Genomic DNA, 19,286 nt, shown 5'->3' with positions numbered 1-19,286 from the left:
GAAATCAATCTTGTATTTTCTTCTTCTCATATCGCGTGTTTCATGTCTTTCACCCTAAAAACTTTTGTTGTTCGCAAACTTAAACCATCGCCGCTAACTCTGTCACGCTTTTCGGCTCGAAAACACCAGATATTTTGAAGATGATCAAAAGCACATGGATCAAACTAAAAGCCAGAGCAGTGTGATATGGGTTTTACTTAAAAAATCGATGCTTAGCGTTAGAATATGTTACAGGATATTACATAATAGAAATTCTTGTGATCATTCAATTAATTGATTTTTTAGAGTATGGTTTTTGTGAGACGGGTCAATCCTACCGATATTCATAATAAAAAATAATGTTCTTAGCATAAAAAGTAGTATTTTTTCATTAATGATTCAAATAAAAGATCTGTCTCACAAATATGACCCGTAAAACCGTCTCAAACAAGTTTTTGTCGAATTTTTAAATCATATGTTTTTAAAGAAATTAGTTCTGCACCGAGCATCTAAATCTCTTGAGATTTACGTTATTCTGTTAGAAGGTATTTATTAATTACCTATTGTTACGTGTACGCATCGGAAAGAGTTAAGACGTAAAATTATTCAAAACTTAGTTTAATAATATTATTATATAAAAATTTCTATGATTTTAAACTATTGATAAGCTAAAAAATGAAAACTATTGATTGCCAAAATAACAAAAGGTATAGATGTTCAATTGTATAATTTATCAATCGTTTGACATGAATATTATTCAATCGTTCTATTTCAAATATGCGTGCGCGCGCACACACACATATATATACACTTTGTTACTGGTTTAATAATTTATTTGTGTTAATTATCTAATTTTGTGTAGACACAAACTTGTGTGAGACGGTCTCACAGGTCGTATTTTGTGAGATATATCTCTTATTTGTGTCACCCATGAAAAAAGTATTACTTTTTATGCTAATGATATTACTTTTTATTGTGAATATCGGTAGGATTGACCCATTTCAAAGATAAAAATTCGTAAAATTGTCTCATAAAAGATCTACTCCTTGTCTATTACTTAATTGAGCTAACTACCTAAAAAAATTAAATTAAACTAAACCTATACAAATATGTAAATATGTTGATAAATAAATAAATAGATATCTGATAAAATAAAATAGTTATTATGAATAAAAAAATATTCGATATAGAAATTATATATTAAAATAAAATTTTGATGTAATGGGTGACAGGAGATCAGCCCGAAACATAAATGTTCCCTTGTGTGACATACTCTGCACAAACAGCGAGGCTTTTTGCGTCATTTTCTTTCTTTATTTAATTGTTAGTTTTTAAAAAAAAAAAAAAAAAAAAAAAATAGGTCTTTTGTGAGACGGTCTCACGGATCTTTATCTGCGAGACGGGTAAATCCTACCGAAATTCACAATAAAAAGTAATACTCTTAGCATAAAAAATAATATTTGTTCATGGATGACTCAAATAAGAGATCCGTCTCACAAATACGATCCGTGAGACCATTTTACGTGAGTTTTTGGGGAAAAAAAAAAAACTCACTCAACAAGCATTATTATTATTTTAAGTAGTGAAGAGCGAGGGGACGGCAGCAAGCGCCAACATCGCAGGCCCACAACATGGTAAGAAAACCCTCAGCTGTTCCTCTCCGTTTGATTTTGCCACGGTTTTTTTTATTTGGCTTTATAAGTATCGCTACTAGCTACGAATGTGGTGCTTGGTGGGTCTTTGTTATTTTATTACTGTTTTCATTCTAAATATTTGAACCTTGGGGACAAGATTGATTTGGTGTTTTTTTTTTGGTGTTGATGACAAACTGGTTAAACGGGTTCTCTATATAGTCTTTGACCTTTGCGGAAGTTGTCATTTTTTTAGTGAAATAATTGCTACTTTATGAATCACATTATTTTCAATATTTGAGGGTTATAATAAAATTCTTTTTCATGTTTGTTTTTTTGGTCGAAATGGGTCATAGTACAGCGGGGGCTGGTCTGTTGATGTTGGTGTTGATGTTGAGCTTGAAGTTGAAGTTGAAGTTGAAGTTGAAGTTATTTGATGTGGCTATAATTTTCTTAAGAGTGGACTGCTCTGTGGTGTTCTGTCCAAAATAGTCTAATCTCTCAAACAGCCAGTTGTGGGCCTTAATTTGGCACCACTTCGTGCATGTGGTTGAACTAGTTTATGAATTGCATGCGTGTATCAGATTATTTTGGTTACAATGGCCATTTTTTATAGTCCTTTTGTTTCTGTTATATCTAATTCTGGTGCAAAATTGTATGAACCGTGTGCATACAGTACTAAAAATAGATTTACCTCCAAGGAGACCAAATCCATACCGCAATGAACTCTTGTATATAATAATAGAGTTACGTGATATTCTTCTCTTGATTTTGAATGGTGAAAACGTTCCAGCATCTAAAATAGTTGAAAAGGAAATAACTTGGTATTTTTTATTCAAGAATAAATAGTTGAAAAGGAAATAACTTGGTATTTTTTATTCAAGAATTTCAATGAGCAAACCAGTCCAGAGATATCTACTTAGAGATAAATATAAGCTAGATTCCATATGCCAACTTGGCGATCATTACCTTCACCATCTTAATTCTCAAAAGGGATATGAAAGATGGAAACCTTGTGTCCGAAATTGTAAGAATGCAGCATCTAAATAATTTTTTTTTCCGATGTGGAATTTTATTATTTATCTCTTCAAGTTTGTCGTTTGATGCATTCTATAAGATTTTGCTTATTACTGAAAAATAGTGAAATGTTTTTTTTTTTCCAACTTTCCTCAAATATAATCTTTAGCAAGAAATTATGCCAAATTTTTGCATTTGCAGGAAGAATGTTGTGAGATCTGTGGTTCTATCGGTGTTCCTGATGCACTAGTTACTTGCTCTCAGTGTAAAGCAAGTCTTCAGCATATGTAAGATTTTCCATTCGTATCCGTCCGACCGTTTGTTTCTCTCTACCGCATTGTCTGATTTGCATATCTGTGTGTTGTTAAGGGTCGTCATGGTCTCAAAAGATATGTTTGAAGTGTGTTTTTCTGGTGGAATTCGATTGTATGGTTCGTTTATTTTTGACAAGGCAATTTTTTTCATTGTGATAATAGGTATTGCATGAGAGCTCGTTTCTTAGAGTATCCTGATGATTGGCTTTGTGAAGATTGTGAGCAGAGCTCTAAACCAACTTTTTCACAACTAGCCAACTGTGCAGAAGTTCGTAAGGGTGCTGCGCAGCCTCCAAAAATCAGGAAATTACCAAATGAATCCAAACGGGCTGCCTTTAACGGGGAAAAGAAGGCTGCAACCAGGAAGACTAAATACATCTCTATCAATGATGTGATCAAGCTCTCATCAGGAGCAATTGATTTTTCATCCCGTTCGAAGGTCACATTCCAATCAAGCACCTCACAACCTCCGATCAGTGAAGAAAAATCTCACTTCTTGCGGAAAAATTCTGCATTTGATGTGAGATGGACATGTTCGGCTGCCCGCTCTGGATCCACCACCCCCCGTGTAAAAACAACTCAAGGTATATCTTTTTATCCGTTTCTTGGTCAGGTTGTTTTTTCAATCAAAAGTTAAACTTAAGCATACCAGTGATGTCATTGGCTTTGCTTTTTATTCACTCATGAAGCAAAAAAATTATACTTAAAAGACTTTTATAGGGATATGCTTGAGGGGATAATTTAATGGAAGGTGCCTTTTCTTCTGCTTTTTCAAATGAAGGAAAAAAATATAGAAATCTAAACAAAATTACATTTTAAATGTGTTGACATGTGACGTGCTTTTTTGCATTAGGCTGGGAAATTATTAGTAATTTCATAAAAGCATAACAGAATTATGTAAATTATTTTATGTAAAATCTTTCTTGGTCATCTCTTTAAGCTGATTTTTCATATTTGGGGGTATAATTGGTGTACTTATCTTCTGTGTGATTCAATAGAAGCGCAAAAACCAATTAAAAGTCCCCGGCCTTCTCAAGCACCTGCAAAAAAGCATCTACAGAAGGAACAATCTTCAGAACCTATGTTGCCTCAAAGAAAGGTGAAAAGCATGGTGAAGAAGGATGCAACTCCATCATCACTAGGCCTGCCACGAGTTACCACCATCTCAGGCAAGAGCTCCGATTGTTCACTTTTTAAATTATGTTTAATTTGTGATACAGTACTTAATTTCAATGCCATTGGATTAACTGGTTCTTTATTAATTTAATCAATTTTTAAGTGAATTTGTTTTAGTATTTTTAGTTGACAATAAAGCATTATTATTTTTTATCTGTGTGGTGATGCTACGAGGAAGAGTAGAATGTGATAATTATTTAGTTGGTTGGTTTAAATGATTGAACATGAACTATATTGTGACAGTAAAATAAAAAGACCAATATACCCTTTGGATTTTTAACCTCTTTTTTTATATATTATATATCTGTTTTCGAACTGATTCTTTTGTCTGTTATCTATAAATTACTTTTTTTTTATAAAAGATTTTCTACATGTTCACCATTTTTAAAAAATTTATAAATACATTTGTCCTTGTTTATGGGCTGATTAAGTTTGTATCAACTATCACATTTGAAGTACGAATATTACCCCACACAAACTTAAAGCCTGACTGTAATTATGTGAAATTTCTTAGATAACTAGCATTTGAAGTCTAAATACACATTCTAATGCATTTGTCAACATAATAATGAACACATCTAAAAACTAAGCAATGCAATATACAGCAATATTCGTTAGAAAGATTATGTACATATAAGAGAGGATACAAATACATGTTATACATGTTTGAAGGATAAATATAAATCTGTGAAGTATAGAAAATTAAACAAGGAACAACCTTCAATGATGCCACCCCTTTTTCAGAATTGAAGTGATTATCCAGAATTTGTATCCCAAACTTCTGATTTTAGTTTGAATTGTGTTTTGACTTGCATTATGTACTCAAAAGAAAACTTATTTTCTAGGTGGTAGGGGTTCCTCTGCTGTTGAGAAAAGTAATAATTGTTTTGAGATTGTATGTAGCAATCTCTTGCATAATTCTGAAAAATGTTCTACTGCTCCTGCTATGGATGCTTTGTGGAAGTAAGTTTTCTGCTTTTTGTTAAACTTGATATTATATTTCCTTTTCAACGCTTCAATGCAATTTTATGCAGTTTTTTGCAAACAAGAGGGTATTTTTTAGTTTTCATTTTTTATTGTCTTGTACTTGTCTTTTTATAGGGGGAGATTCAATATCTGCGAGTATCTTGAAGATGGAGGTCTGAATGACATCATTCAGGCTCATCCTCCTTCACAAGTTCGAAGAAAGATTCATGACTTTTTAAAGATAATGCCTGAAGCACTTCAGTTTGAATTGGTGCCGTGCAAAAAAATTTGGATCAACTTATTTCGGGAATATCATCCAGATAGCCGTGATATTGGACTCTATTTTTTTCCCCGCGACGGAGGGAGGTTTGCCTTTTAATTGAGTTCATGTGCTACAGAAACCTCCTTTCTCTTCTTCGACGTTTCTGCACTCTAATACAGTAATAAACTATTTTTTCTTGTTGCAGAGCTGTGAACTATACTTCCTTGCTGGAGTCCCTTAGTCTGAAAGAGTTGGCTTTGAGGAAACAGATTGATGATGTTGAGCTTGTGGTTTTTACATCAGCTCTTCTGCCCATGAATTGTCAATGTAATTCTTGCCGGTGTAGATGTCTTTGTTTTATATGACTTTTCATATCTGTCTTCTTTAGTCTACTCCCTCCTCTGGATTTTATGTCTTGCTGTTTGTCATGATTTGTTACTTACAAACACCAAAGTCTTAGTGAGTTAGGCGGTTCGAGACCATGACAAATAAACACATTGATGGGGTAGAGGGAGACCAATGAAAACTTGCTTAGCAACAATAAAACATGATAAAGTTTATTTAAATATAGATGGTAATTTACTTCTGGATAGAGGATCCATATAGTCGGCCCCACTTAGTGTGATAAATGCTTGATTGTTGTTTTTGTAAAGACTTAATCGAACTTGGAGCAACATATGAACCTTTATTTTTTAATTGCTTTTGCTTATTTTTGCCAGGACAGATTTATTTTTCAGCTATGAAATATGTTATGGTGTTTTTAGTCTCAACAGTTGAGGCAACTATCGAATTCAATATTTTGAACACGAGAGAATTTTTTCTGAACCTTTCGCTCCTAATTTATAGATATCGTGTTGCATTCATTCTGTTCTATCTTAGGATGAAATTATTTCAAATTTGGTTTTCTTGTAAAAGAAAATGGAGCTTAGTCAAGAATGATGGATTGTTGTTCAAACATTGAATGATACAAGGCTCGGACACTGAAAAATTTGTAAACTCAAAATCATCTGATAATTTTGCCTTTGTGGATTTGCATACAGATTGGAAAGGAAAGTACTTCCTATGGGGGGTATTTCACCATCTGAAACGAGATACCACCGTACGACGTGTAGTTGACATGAATGAGGGAGACTGTAGTGAGGAGGCAGACATGGAAATCGACATGATTGGTGGGGTGAACGTAGGAAGATTGGACGTTGCTGTAGAAAAAGACCATCCTGGAAAGGATTGTAAGAGTTGCAAAGACAACCACTCAACTGCCAGTCCCTTGCCTGGATTCGGCTCAAAGATAGATTCTGATTCAAGACTTTTGAGTTCTGTGGCCACAGTACTTTCGTCAGATGTCAAGATAGGGCCACCTGACGACATTCCTCCGGGATTCAAGGAGGAATATAACGGTAGAGTTCGGGACAAAACTATTGACAACAATGCCTGCATTGGTGTTGGGAGGAATAGTTGAGACCAGCTTTATTTTTTTCTCTCTTCTTGTGAACGTCGAACTTGATTTTCAAGGTTTAGAGTAGATCCTAGGCTCGTAAACTACTGCGTTAATCTAGTAGTTCTCCTAATCTAGTATTCGCCCAATAGAACTACAAGGAAATACAGAATGTAAAAACAAAAATCTTGCTCTTGAGGAACATTAGCATGTTTGCTAACCTGACTTACAATCGAACCAGCTTGCTTTGATCCATATAGTTGTGTTTCGTTACAGTTAAATTAATATAGTTATAATAGAATACTTTTCATATTTTAATTCAATTTTAATTCGCAAGAAAATATATATGCAACAGTGTGTACACTTTACAACAATATGAAAGTGTGATAATATTTGGGAGGTGGGGCTAGGAAAAATGAATTTGCAAAAATAATTGATTATTAAGAAACTAAAAGTACAATATTTATTCACAAAATGATAATAACAATATTTTAGTATGTTGTGACATACATTAAGAAAAATAATTGTTTTATCTCATTATATTTTCTATATAAAATTTTAATAATTACAAAGTTGGGGTGGGGGGGGTGGGGAGGGGGAGGGGGAGGGGGAGTGGGGAGGCACCTGCCCACCCAACCCCTTCACGCCCCACTTCCTTTCAAGTTTCATCCAAGTAGTTGGGAGGCCTCAAAAAAGTATCTTATCGAAGTAAAAAAAATGAGATTTGAGCCGATTCATGCACATAGTTCACAATCAAAGTAATGTTGGAAACAATGACAAGTTTGATCTTTCTTTGCGTATGTTGTAATATATAGTCATATAAATGACACAACATTCAAAATATGATACGCGCCGCGCTAGTCGCCACAAAGTAAATTCTATAATTTATAAAAAATGATTTTTTTTATTTAGAAGAATAAAAATTATATTGTTACAAATAATTATAACCCATAGCGATCGGATGAAAAAGTCACGGAGAATGGGCACTCAATCTCGATCACGTCTTTTCTCCTTTTCAACTTTAAGAAGAACCAACAATACACTCTTTTATGTTTGACTCTATAATTGGGAAAAAGTAGAGCCCGACATGTTATAATTGTTTGCGCAGCATATAAAGCCTTGTTTCATTAAAATCAGCGAAACTAAAATATTGAGATATTTAATTCTAACTATATTTTATCATGCATATGTAAAAGATATATAATATTAGGAAAAAATTGTGAGTAAGCGAACATATATATGTCGATCCTCGTCCCTCTTCGCAATCGAAACAATGGATTTTTTAAAGTTTAAAAATCAAATTTAAATTAAGTGAAATATATAAATCCGTGTACAAATTCCAAACAAGCGATGCGATGTATTTCCAGATGGAGCGGATGTGTTATATATAATACTAACAAGCTAGCATCGACTTTTTTCCATCAATCCAAATACAACTTTTAAGTTTTTCGATTATTTCTCAGCGCCTACTTTAATTTGTCACATGCATACACATTTAATTATGAAATAACAGCTAATTTTTTGCCCCTTTGTTTGTGTTCTTTTGATTGTTCCTTTATTTAAGACAAAGATACGATAAAGCAACGATTAAAGGAAGGTAAAAGGAGTAAAGAAGGCTGCTTGAGTACTGAAGTTAAAGATATATGGAACCAAATTTCATTATTATTTTATACTTTTCTTGACTTGGAGTGAAAGCCAAAATGAAAATTGCACAAAACCCATGCATCATGATTTCTGCGTTTTCGTATTGCTAACCCTGTTTGATTTACAAAATAAAATGTGACATTTAACTGTATATATTTTTTTATTAATGTTCTATTGCTAACTATCATTATACATAAATTAGTCCCAAATCGATAACGTTCTCGATTAATAACTTAAATTGTTTTTGAACATTTTTTGTGCAATTTTTACTTAAATGCACCATGCAATATTGAACATACGTGTTTCGAGTCATGTTCAACAGATTTGAGAATAATGTATATTTTGATTTTTTTTTTCCTATCAGAAATTAAATTAATTGCATTTATTTGGTTTCTCGAATTTACAATCATCTCGCTTCCTGCAAAAAAATAAAAATAAATAAACAAAATAAATTTATAATCCCTACTGCAAGGGTTGATTTAGTAGTACAAGAATAGCTCATGATGCAAAATCAAATTTGCGACAGACAGACGAAAGGTTTATTAAATATATATTCACGTGAAGTATGCTGAATGTGAGGCATTGTTTCGATTATGATTTTGAGTAACAAAGTTGTCGTTGGCTCCTTTGTGAATACTTATTGCAGCAAACTATATGGTTTGATTATTCATTGATCGCGTTAATTGGATATGAACTTATGGTAGTTAGAAAAAGTATATTAGATATGCGTTTGAATCGATAGATATGCTTTGGAGAACGGGAAATGATTTGAAGAATGTATTTTAAATGACATATATTTAAAATCCAGTGAAATTATTATTGTTGAAATACGAGAAGTTGGCTTTGGGAATGCGTGATCTTTTTATAAACACATGCACATGATTTTACTTCCATAAATGTACATACAAACGGAAATACAAGAAAATTTTAAAAATGATAAAAACAGTGTCACGTTTGTCTTCCAGCTACCAAGCTAACATTTCCATTCGACACAATTATTTTTTCTTTCCATCCGGCCTCGTCTACCTCAAACCATTCGACTATAAAAACCCCACTGCCATGCACTACAATCTCACCCTACTTTTGAACTGAAACCAAAAAAACCATGGTTTGTTCAAGGGCCATCTCCAAGAAAGTATGCGTGATCGGCGCGGGCCCATCCGGCCTCGTTACGGCCCGGGAGATGAGGAAAGAAGGCCATGATGTGGTGGTTCTTGAACAAAATCATGATGTTGGAGGTCAATGGTTGTATAACCCTAAGGTGGAGGATATTGAAGATCCCTTGGGAAAAAATGATTCCTTGAAACTTCATAGTAGCGTGTATTCGTCGTTGCGTGTAGCATCGCCAAGGGAGATTATGGGATTCACTGACTTCCCATTTGTGATCAAGAAAGATAGAGATGTGAGGAGATTTCCAGGTCACAGGGAAATCTTTTTGTATTTGCAAGATTTTTGTGAGTACTTTGAGTTAAGGGAGATGATAAGATTTAACACCATTGTTGTGAACGTGGAGATGTTGGAGTATCCTGGAGTTTTAGGGAAAGATTTGAAGTGGGTGGTCAGAAGCAAGGAGGCGGAGAAGGAGGTGGAGGAAGTCTTCGATGCGGTGGTTGTGGCCACCGGACATTATTCTCAGCCTAGGTTGCCTAAAATTAAAGGTATAGACACACACACACACACACACATATTATATAGGGTATCAAACAATTTTTGTGTTGCTAGCTAGCTAGTATGTATATATTTCTGATAAAAAGAGTTTTTATTTTCCTAATTATAAATATATATTTTGCATTTTTCTGTGGAAAAAAGGTAAACACAATTAGCACATTATAACAAGATATACAATTCAATTATGTTTCTTGGATTTCTTAGGAATGGACGTGTGGAGAAGAAAGCAACTGCATAGTCACATTTACAGGATCCCAGAACCTTTCAAGAATGAGGTGATAACACAAACTATTGAATATTTATAAAATTTCAAGTGAATTGCAAATATTTGAAATTCATTGTGTCAATAAATTATACAAAAACTTAGTATATGATATAGGAATTGAACTTGAAATTGATGTTTGGTTCCACTGTATCCATAACTTTTGATCTGATTCAAGAGGGTTTTGAGTGTATGCAAAGAAACGTAACATTTGATTTCATTTCCTTAAAGGGTTAGCCACTGCATGCGTTCTCGATCGAACCAACTTTTTATATAATTTAGATTAAATTAACAGGTTGTTGTGGTCGTTGGAAGTTCATTAAGTGGGCAAGATATATCGATGGAGCTTGTTGATGTGGCAAAGAAGATTCACCTAAGTGCAAAATCCCTTACAATTATTTCTCAAGGTTTATCAAAAGTCATTTCCAAGTATGATAATCTCCACCTTCATCCCGAGGTACATAATATATTTAGGAAAATAAAGAATCAATATATGATCAAATTAAAAATATATATTCTAATCTCGTTATAATTAATATTTTATTTATAATATTCCGTTTGATATGCGAAAAATGTACATAATAATGCAGATAGAATCATTGCATGAAGATGGGAAGGTTTTATTCAATGATGGATCGTGGGTCATTGCCGACACTATCATATACTGCACAGGGTACGTAAAGAATGTCATTTTTATCGAATTTATAATTTCGGACATTGTAATTAATGAAGTATTATTAAAAGAAAACAGTTTTATTAGTTAGTACGTACACTAACTAACCACTCATTTTGGAATATTTGGTAATAACGAATTCGATCATTTGGTTTAAGGACCTTGTTGGTTTATTTAATCATTTGATTTAGTTATGATGCATGCCATGACTGAGATTATAAGGATATAGTATTATGAGAAGAAACAAGAAATTAACACAATTGGTGACATGTGTAGGTTTTCATATTCATTCCCATTTCTTGACACCAAAGGAATTGTAGCGATAGATGATGACAGAGTTGGCCCACTATTTGAGCACACATTCCCTCCTTCACTAGCTCCTTCTCTGTCATTTGTTGGAATCCCTAGAAAGGTGATATTCTTTTCATTAGTCAGAAATTTGTTATAATCGAGTCTTGAATCGAGACCTTGATCTAAGTTTGTGATATTGATGTCTATAGGGCGTCGACTATATATAAAACTTTAACGTCACATTAAGGAGAATATTGAGTAATCTATTTATTTTGCTGATTTGGGGTACTTGGTGATGGATGTAGCTTATAGGGTTTCCTTTCTTTGAAGCCCAAGCAAAATGGATTGCTCAACTGCTGTGTGGAAAAAGAAGGCTGCCATCATGGGATGATATGATGCTATCAATTGAAGAGTTCTATCAATCAAGGGATATTGCAGGGATTCCTAAGCACTATACTCACGATATCGCAAGTTTTGAGGTCAAAAAATACTCAAGCTCAAAACTTATATTTCTATAAACACCAATAGATATGGTTACTTATATAGGTCATTGGATATATGGCAGTCTATATATATATATATATATATATGGTTACTTATATAGGTCATTGGATATATGGCAGTCTATATATATATATATATATATACACGCGTTGTTTGTATATAATATAGTAACATTATGTTTTATGAGTAGGTCTCTTGTGAGACAGTCTCACGAATCTTTATCTGTGAGGCGGGTCAACCCTACCGATATTCACAATAAAAAAGTAAAACTTTTAGCATAAAAAGTAGAGTATGTCTCTTATGAGACGGTCTCACGAATCTTTATTTGTGAGACGGGTACCGATATTCATAATAAAAAAGTAAAACGCTTAGCATAAAAAGTAATATTTTCTCATGGATGACCCAAATAAGAAATCTATCTCACAAAATACGACCCGTGAGACCGTCTGACACAAGTTTTTGTCTAAAAAGTAATATTTTTTCATTGATGACCCAAATAAGATATTCATATCACAAAATACGTCCCGTGAGACCGTCTCACACAAGTTTTTGCCATGTTTTATTTATGAATAATTATTTTTATTTTTTAAATAATTATTTTAGTTATGGTTTTTTACATCATAAATAAATTGAAAACTTAGATATTCACTTTTCCCTATCTATAAGAGTCAGTTGAGAAAAAATTCTAAAAAATGGTAAAATATGCTGAGATTTACAAATAAGAACACAAAATGAAAATTTTAATTATATGCAGTGTTGGAGCTAGATCGGAAATAATTCTGGCGTCTCATGCCGCACCAAAATTTGTTAACCGTGATGAACTTGAAATTTTTTGTGAAACTTAAATTTTGTTCATCTGTATTTTAATGCAGTACTGTGACAAGTATGGAGATTACATAGGCTTCCCACATTTAGAGGAGTGGAGAAAAGAGCTTTGCCTTTCAGCTTTAAGAAATGCGGAGATCAACTTAGAGACATTTCGTGATGTATATCATGAAGATGAAGAGATGCTGCAAAAAGCCTATCAGAGTTCTCACTTCACTCAGATTATTAACTGGTCCCATGATTAAGTATTTTCAATTTTTTTTATGCTAAATGGATGAGATATATATGCATAATATATCAAGTGTTAATTATAATTGGATTATTTGGAAAAATTGTATGTGGTTCCAATATAATCATATGCAGATCTTATGCATAATTAATAATCCAACAGTAATTAACACAGGTTAGGTCTCATCATGTATAGCATAGTACCATATTATCTAATCTCTGCATGAGTTTTATTTTATCTATCTATCTGTAACCAAATATATGTATTCATTAATGTTTTTGGTGGTTGTAAACAAAGTTCATGATATGTAGGAATTCAAGAAGTATTTTACTTGGTTGTATTTTTTTTTTTTTTGTACTGCTTTTGAGAAAAAAAATGTGGGCATTGAGCTTGTTGAGTGAACTACATTCGCGAAATTATGTTGTGTTTATTCTGATATAGCAAACACCGTATAATATATCATATCAATAAATACTTATATCTATCAATTTTTTTGCGATCATATTACACATCCATGTATTCTGTTTAAGATTTTGCTTAATAAGAATAACACATTTTGTTTAAAAACTAAGGCAATACTTGCTATAAATAAGGATTTCTCGATAAGTTCTTTAGCAATCAGCCAATCACCATTTTTTTTACAAGAATATTCTTTACCAGGAATTCCTACAGAATCTGATGACTGATCATGACTCACAATCTCAGTTCATCCTGCAAACTAATAATGTTGAGTACAAAAGTTAGTACACAATGAATCAAGATTTTCACTTCCTCCCCTCACTGTTAACTAACTCAGCTGAGAACTAGAAATTTACTAGCTCGACGTCTATGACCCTCTTGACGTTTCCTTATTTTTCCCCATCCGTCCAAGCACTTTTGCAAGAATCCCTGTTTATAATGGGTGTGAGGTTGATGCCTCAATTTCGAGTCAAGTGATTTTTGAATGACATCCAAATGTTGTAATTTGTAACATTTTCCTGGTGTAGCACAAGCATTCTTGCTGGCATTTCTTTCCAGTAAACCTATTTTCCGGAGGTTCTTGTGCTGCTTTGTTCTATTTACAAGGTCCTTTTCAAGCGAACCCACTATCTTACCAGTTTCTTTCTCCTTCTCGACGTAAAAATTATGTACATCAAGTTGGAGAGATTGCGTCGTTGTAATAACCTCTATTTCTTGATCAACAGAAGCAACTATATCAGCAAACCAATAAAGAGTTTTATTCGAGTTTCCCACGGGCTCCGAGCTTGAATTCTTCGTATACTGTCCAATCCTCGATGTAGAAATCATAATTAAAGTTTCGGCTCCAATCGTATCGAGTTCCATGGCTGATTCTCCCTCCACTTGTTTGGAAAAAAGAGGGGCCTCGATTTGAATGTCCTTGGAAATTCCTTCAGAAGAAGAAATGTCAATCTCTGTGCTCGCACAAGCCTTCAAGTTCATCTTGTTAAAAGATGTAATTCCAGCATTTTCAGAATCTCCAACTTTAATTTCCTCATTTATGTTCTCAATGCTTTCAAAAGTAATCTCTGTTTCTGATATGCAACTGAGGGGTGTAGAATTTAAATCGATGTCCCAAGATGATGTTTTTTCAGCAGAGCTCCCTTGGCAGTTTACAAGTCTACAGTGTTTATAAAGTACAAGTTCCGGTTTTGCCTCCTCTCCAGAAAAACTCGAGTTACCATTCACGATGTTGTCGCCACAAGGTTCAAAAGGAGCAGAGGAACTTGACGTCATAGATCCAAGAAATGCTGGTTTGTTCAAGTCAATTAAGTAACTAGTTTTTTTTGGAGGATGAATGTCCGAGGTTACATGACAAGCACTGAAACTTTCCTTTTCAACCTGCTCCCTTCCACTATCATGGCACGGATAAGCTGGAATTTCAAGATCCAAAATTTTTATATCGTGTATCTTGCTTCGGAAAGGGGGTGCTTCGATTCCATTAAAATTGGCTTTTGTAAGAAAATGGCTGGAGTTTACTGTTGTAGTTTCTTGAAATTTTCCTGCAACAAAAAATGGTCGTTTCTGAACATCTTCTGCAGATAAAAAAGGCATTTTGCCACCTGGAGAATCTTCAATGAAGCAGCTTGTAGTATGTGGCAGCAGAGTCTGACCACAACTAGATCGGGATTGAGACAAAGGACAATTTGACTCCAATTTCTGCAACTGCAACTGTGCAAAAATTCCTCGGGTCTTGATTTCATCCATCAATTCCCTTTGCTTTATATACAAGCGATGCAGCTCCCCGACCTAAGAGAGCAACAGAAAAAGTTGATGTAAACCTCAAATTCATAATATATGTCAACGAATATGCTAACACTTCTAAAAAAAAATTGAAAGGAATCTCCTCTTACTTTAATATGTAGTACCTCAACTATCAATAAAAAAAATTCTAGCAAAATGTTATTTTAGAAAAATAAAACATGAAGTTGCCGACTTGTCTTTTGAGGAGACGATTGCCCCTGACTGTATACCACAATTCAGAAACAAAAAGAAGAATACCAATCCCTGCAATTATGACTGTACAGTCCCCGCTTCAAAGATTGAAAGTTTGTAAATATATACCTGGAATCTGAATGTGGCATCATGATTTTGAATTATCTGTCTCAATACATCTTTGTCATACCCTAAATACTGTTCGAGAGTATACGACGGCAACAATACCTTGGCGCCTTGACCCTCCACATAATTATGATCGCCATTGAATAAGTGCCATGAAAATCCATTAGCACATACATTACGATCCTTAGCAAGGTAATATACAGGGACATAGCTTGTACGCTGCATAGCTGCAATATGTACAAATGGACATTTAAGTGAATGAACATAGACCTACTAAAATTTGTGACAAACAGGTGGATTCCCTTGAAGTACTGCTTGGCACATTCTTTTCATAAACAAAAGGTAAACTTCAACTTAAATGATTGAAAATAAGCCTTGTTAGTTAGCAACAACTTCTCACATAATCTCAATCTCAAAGGAAGTAAGCCGTTTGAAACTAGCTAGAATTTAATTACCCATAAATCATTTTCTGCGGTCATAGTAGCTTTTTTCCTTTAGAAATTACATACGCGTAAACACGCTTCTCACTTGTAATACGAAGAACGAGAAATTTATCTGGGATTAATATCCAAGATGTACATGTGCATGTAATCGGACATTGACTTACAAAGACCAATACACGACCACCTAATATCACCTTAATGAACTATAATGGGGTTGTGTCTGCAGAATTCCAACTTGTGACCTTGTACGATGATAATATGTTACATACCCCATTTTCCAAAGCATCAAGCTGATTTTAAAAATGATCAGCTCAAAAAAATATATATATAAAAAAAAGCCATTTTGTGAGTAACATACATTGATGGGAGGGCGAAAATAGAAATTCAAACAAATGCACAAATGCATAGACTTACGCATAACTCTCAATCATTTCCTGTTCACGATAATTATCATTATGGAGGCAAAGCATTTCCACAAAACAAATATCAAAATAAACTTGGAATAAACTACTGAAAGTTGCATATTTTTGAAAATGAACACAATAGGGAGCCCAGCAAACTCACATAAAACCAACTGCTTCAAAGACACATCTTTATAATACAAAAACCGAACAAGATTCTTAATAAGCCATTCATAATTTAAGCTAAACTTTGCATTTGACAGCTAATATTACAAAAATAAATTTGAGAAGCAAGAAATACCAGTAATAAGGTTCTATTTCTTGGCATTAGGCCAAGATTTAGCATACAAAATCAGATTGTGTGAATATGAGAAATGACAAAATCATATTCTACATACCCACAAAGTAAGAAAAGATATATCAGACACAAAGAATCCAACATGGAAAAAACAAAAGACGAACATAAAAAATCAATTTCTTCATCATTATCAAAGAATCTTCTCACAATTCACGGATCAAATCATCAAAACCATCATCCCCCACCAACCAATATCAAGCTCTTATCTTTGCTACATTTAAATTACTGAAGACATACAGACAGTCACAAACGTTCAAACACCTTTTTTAAAAGTGTTGCATCCGACTTGCAAAATTACAAAGAGAACATCAAACCCCATGAATGATTATCCGTATAAAGACAATCTTTTGGAAAGAAATGCAAGAGATAAACTACCTGATGCAAGAGCAATAGATTTGTGGGCAAACGCTGGCTTCAAAAAGCTGCAATCAAGTGGCTGAATAACTTGAGAGATTTAGAAGAACCAAAAGTACGGTGAAGAACCAGGAAAAAGAAGAATAAAAACTTCAGGAAAATGTGAGGGAAAAACAAGAGAAGAAGCCATTGTCATGGGGAACTGAAACGAGCTGAGACTTTGACAGACATTTAGAGAGAGAGACAGAGAGATGGTGGGATTCTTTCTTTCAGTGTTGAAAAAAAGGACAAGGCCGACGTGAAATGAGAGAAGGCCTAGATGAGTGTGGGAGAAAATGAAGCTTTTTGGATCTGATGGGGCCGATATTCTTGTCAGAGAAATAATAAATTATATGGAATAGAATTTGTGGGGTCAGAGGTAAGGTTGTCCATTTCTTCATTAATATGCTTTTTTTACTTTTGAAATTTGCGTTGGAAATTTTAATAAAATTTAGAGTTTGAATGAAAGTTATGACTCATGAATGTGGAAGTGTTTTTTGGCTCTCTACATTTTTGAGTTGGTTGTGGCTCATTATTGTGGAGTATCTTTTGACTTTCCATATTCTTGAGTTACTTGAAGACCTTTGTTTCTTCATATTATTGAGTTAATGGGAAGATTAATTGAGTTAATTAATTTTCCATGACTCTTGATATGCATTTTGGGGCTTATATATAGTGGGTTCATTTCATCATTTCAAGTACATGAAAATCTTTTCTCTTTCAAGTATTCTCTTGTATTTCATATTGTTATCTTTCCATGTGGCCTCCGTTAAATCTCGGTGATAAAGTAAAGTTACGTTTTCAGTTCGTCGTAGTAGTGTCTCATGCTAAGTCACTACTGGTTGTTCCGTTGTATCCTGGGAAACAGACGTCCAAGACGATCATCGAAGCACATACAGGAGGGGACAAATCTATTTTAAGGAAACTGTACATGCTACAGGCCTCGATTTGGTTTTATTTTCTTTTACATAATAGTCATACTGCAAACATCACACTTGTTTCGATTATTTTTTTATCTCTACAAGTTCGTTTCTACGCTACTATTTTTAGCAATTTTCTCTAACAAACTTAAAACAGATTCCTCATTACGTGGTTTGTTTCAGATATGGCTACTGAAACCAGCGTGCAAAGGGAAACTGGTTATGTTGTCCCTACTGTGGCTCAAGTTGTCCCTCATGTTACCCCACGTGCTGCTGCAGTTGCTATCCCAGCGAGTCACGGTGAAAAGCCTGAGAAGTTCACTGGTGTGGACTTCAAGAGGTGGCAACAGAAAATGTTGTTTTACTTGACAACACTGAACCTGGCCAGATTCCTATTCGAGGATGCTCCTAACCTGAAAGAGGGTGAGGGAGATGTTGAATACGTCAGTGCACTGGAGGCTTGGAATCATTCTGATTTCCTATGCCGAAATTATGTGCTGAATGGATTGGCAGACTCGCTGTACAATGTGTACTGCGAAAAGAAGACAGCCAAAGAGTTATGGGAATCCCTTGACAGAAAGTACAAAACCGAGGATGCCGGGGCCAAGAAATTTCTTGTAGGCCGCTTTCTGGATTTTAAAATAGTGGATTCTAAGCCGGTTATCAGCCAAGTTCAAGAACTCCAAGTGATTCTTCACGATATTCACGCCGAGGGGATGACGTTAAGCGAATCTTTCCAAGTGGCTGCTATAGTTGAGAAGCTACCACCAGCTTGGAAGGATTTCAAAAACTACTTGAAACACAAGCGAAAGGAGATGAACGTTGAAGAGCTCATTGTTAGACTTCGCATCGAGGAAGACAACAAGAGTTCGGAAAGACGATTGTTTTCTCCTGTTGCCGCTAAGGTAAATGTTGTCGAGCATGGCCAAAGCTCGAAAAAGAGAAACTTCTCTCCCTCCAACAAGAAGTTGAACCTCAGACCCAAAGAAGGTGTTTCAAAGAAGAAGTTCTCTGGGAAATGCTATAACTATGATGAGATGGGTCACAAGGCATCTGAATGTAAGAAGCCAAAGAGAAACCGAGAGATGAATATGGTCGAGAACATATCTCAAGAGGTTTCAAACATGAATCTCTGTGCTGTAATATCAGAAGTTAATCTGGTGGGTTCGAACCCAAGGGAGTGGTGGATCGACACTGGTGCCACTCGTCATATTTGCTCTGACAAGGAGATGTTTGCAACTCTTGAGGAATCGGAGAATGGTGAAAAACTATTCATGGGAAATTCCGCCACTTCTGAAATTAAGGGTCAAGGAAAAGTCATCCTAAAGATGACATC

At 34.4% G+C, this 19,286-nt stretch overlaps 3 protein-coding genes across 6 annotated transcripts; 2 read left to right on the top strand and 1 right to left on the bottom strand.

The window, feature by feature from the left end:
• The first annotated feature begins 1,536 nt into the window (after positions 1 to 1,536).
• Positions 1,537 to 6,807, top strand: LOC142553268 (PHD finger-containing protein 6). Of its 3 annotated transcripts, none has more exons than XM_075663402.1 (8): positions 1,537 to 1,613; positions 2,829 to 2,914; positions 3,104 to 3,525; positions 3,940 to 4,110; positions 4,963 to 5,080; positions 5,219 to 5,449; positions 5,551 to 5,672; positions 6,386 to 6,807. In XM_075663402.1, exons 1-8 carry the CDS (start codon positions 1,611 to 1,613, stop codon positions 6,802 to 6,804), a joined length of 1,572 nt encoding a protein of 523 aa, XP_075519517.1. In that variant the 5' UTR covers positions 1,537 to 1,610; the 3' UTR covers positions 6,805 to 6,807. The 3 variants fall into 3 exon arrangements, with proteins under 3 accessions (XP_075519517.1, XP_075519516.1, XP_075519515.1); XM_075663401.1 differs by lacking the exon at positions 1,537 to 1,613 and adding an exon at positions 1,667 to 1,711; XM_075663400.1 differs by lacking the exon at positions 1,537 to 1,613 and adding an exon at positions 2,442 to 2,637.
• Positions 6,808 to 9,493: 2,686 nt separating this feature from the next.
• On the top strand, positions 9,494 to 12,971 carry LOC142554457 (flavin-containing monooxygenase FMO GS-OX-like 9). The gene is made up of 7 exons (XM_075665122.1): positions 9,494 to 10,082; positions 10,297 to 10,367; positions 10,650 to 10,811; positions 10,945 to 11,027; positions 11,304 to 11,439; positions 11,624 to 11,797; positions 12,695 to 12,971. Exons 1-7 carry the CDS (start codon positions 9,530 to 9,532, stop codon positions 12,890 to 12,892), a joined length of 1,377 nt encoding a protein of 458 aa, XP_075521237.1. The 5' UTR covers positions 9,494 to 9,529; the 3' UTR covers positions 12,893 to 12,971.
• Positions 12,972 to 13,446: 475 nt separating this feature from the next.
• LOC142553265 (uncharacterized) lies at positions 13,447 to 17,402 on the bottom strand. Of its 2 annotated transcripts, none has more exons than XM_075663397.1 (3): positions 17,013 to 17,402; positions 15,538 to 15,662; positions 13,447 to 15,123 (listed from the first exon to the last, which is right to left on the bottom strand). In XM_075663397.1, the coding sequence occupies exons 2-3, from the start codon at positions 15,658 to 15,660 to the stop codon at positions 13,669 to 13,671; spliced, it is 1,578 nt and encodes a 525-aa protein (XP_075519512.1). In that variant the 5' UTR covers positions 15,661 to 15,662; positions 17,013 to 17,402; the 3' UTR covers positions 13,447 to 13,668. The 2 variants fall into 2 exon arrangements, with proteins under 2 accessions (XP_075519512.1, XP_075519511.1); XM_075663396.1 differs by having other exon boundaries at positions 15,439 to 15,662; positions 17,013 to 17,400.
• Between the last annotated feature and the right edge of the window lie 1,884 nt (positions 17,403 to 19,286).

The sequence above is a fragment of the Primulina tabacum genome, chromosome 8, assembly GCF_025594145.1.
Source record: "Primulina tabacum isolate GXHZ01 chromosome 8, ASM2559414v2, whole genome shotgun sequence".
In the NCBI taxonomy this organism is placed as follows: Eukaryota; Viridiplantae; Streptophyta; class Magnoliopsida; order Lamiales; family Gesneriaceae; genus Primulina; species Primulina tabacum.
The sequence above is the reverse complement of the archived record's forward strand: the minus strand, read 5'-3'. Positions and strand labels throughout refer to the sequence as shown.

Excerpts from the sequence above, each read along its gene's own strand:
- LOC142553268 (XM_075663400.1), top strand. The coding sequence starts at position 2,608 with ATGAAAGATGGAAACCTTGTGTCCGAAATT. Across the intron at positions 2,638-2,828 it reads GAAACCTTGTGTCCGAAATT|GAAGAATGTTGTGAGATCTG; the intron begins GTAAGAATGCAG and ends TTGCATTTGCAG. Across the intron at positions 5,450-5,550 it reads TTTCCCCGCGACGGAGGGAG|AGCTGTGAACTATACTTCCT; the intron begins GTTTGCCTTTTA and ends TTCTTGTTGCAG.
- LOC142554457 (XM_075665122.1), top strand. The coding sequence starts at position 9,530 with ATGGTTTGTTCAAGGGCCATCTCCAAGAAAGTATGCGTGATCGGCGCG. Across the intron at positions 10,083-10,296 it reads TAGGTTGCCTAAAATTAAAG|GAATGGACGTGTGGAGAAGA; the intron begins GTATAGACACAC and ends TGGATTTCTTAG. Across the intron at positions 11,798-12,694 it reads ACGATATCGCAAGTTTTGAG|TACTGTGACAAGTATGGAGA; the intron begins GTCAAAAAATAC and ends ATTTTAATGCAG.
- LOC142553265 (XM_075663396.1), bottom strand. The coding sequence starts at position 15,660 with ATGCAGCGTACAAGCTATGTCCCTGTATATTACCTTGCTAAGGATCGT. Across the intron at positions 15,124-15,438 it reads ATGCCACATTCAGATTCCAG|GTCGGGGAGCTGCATCGCTT; the intron begins GTATATATTTAC and ends TTGCTCTCTTAG.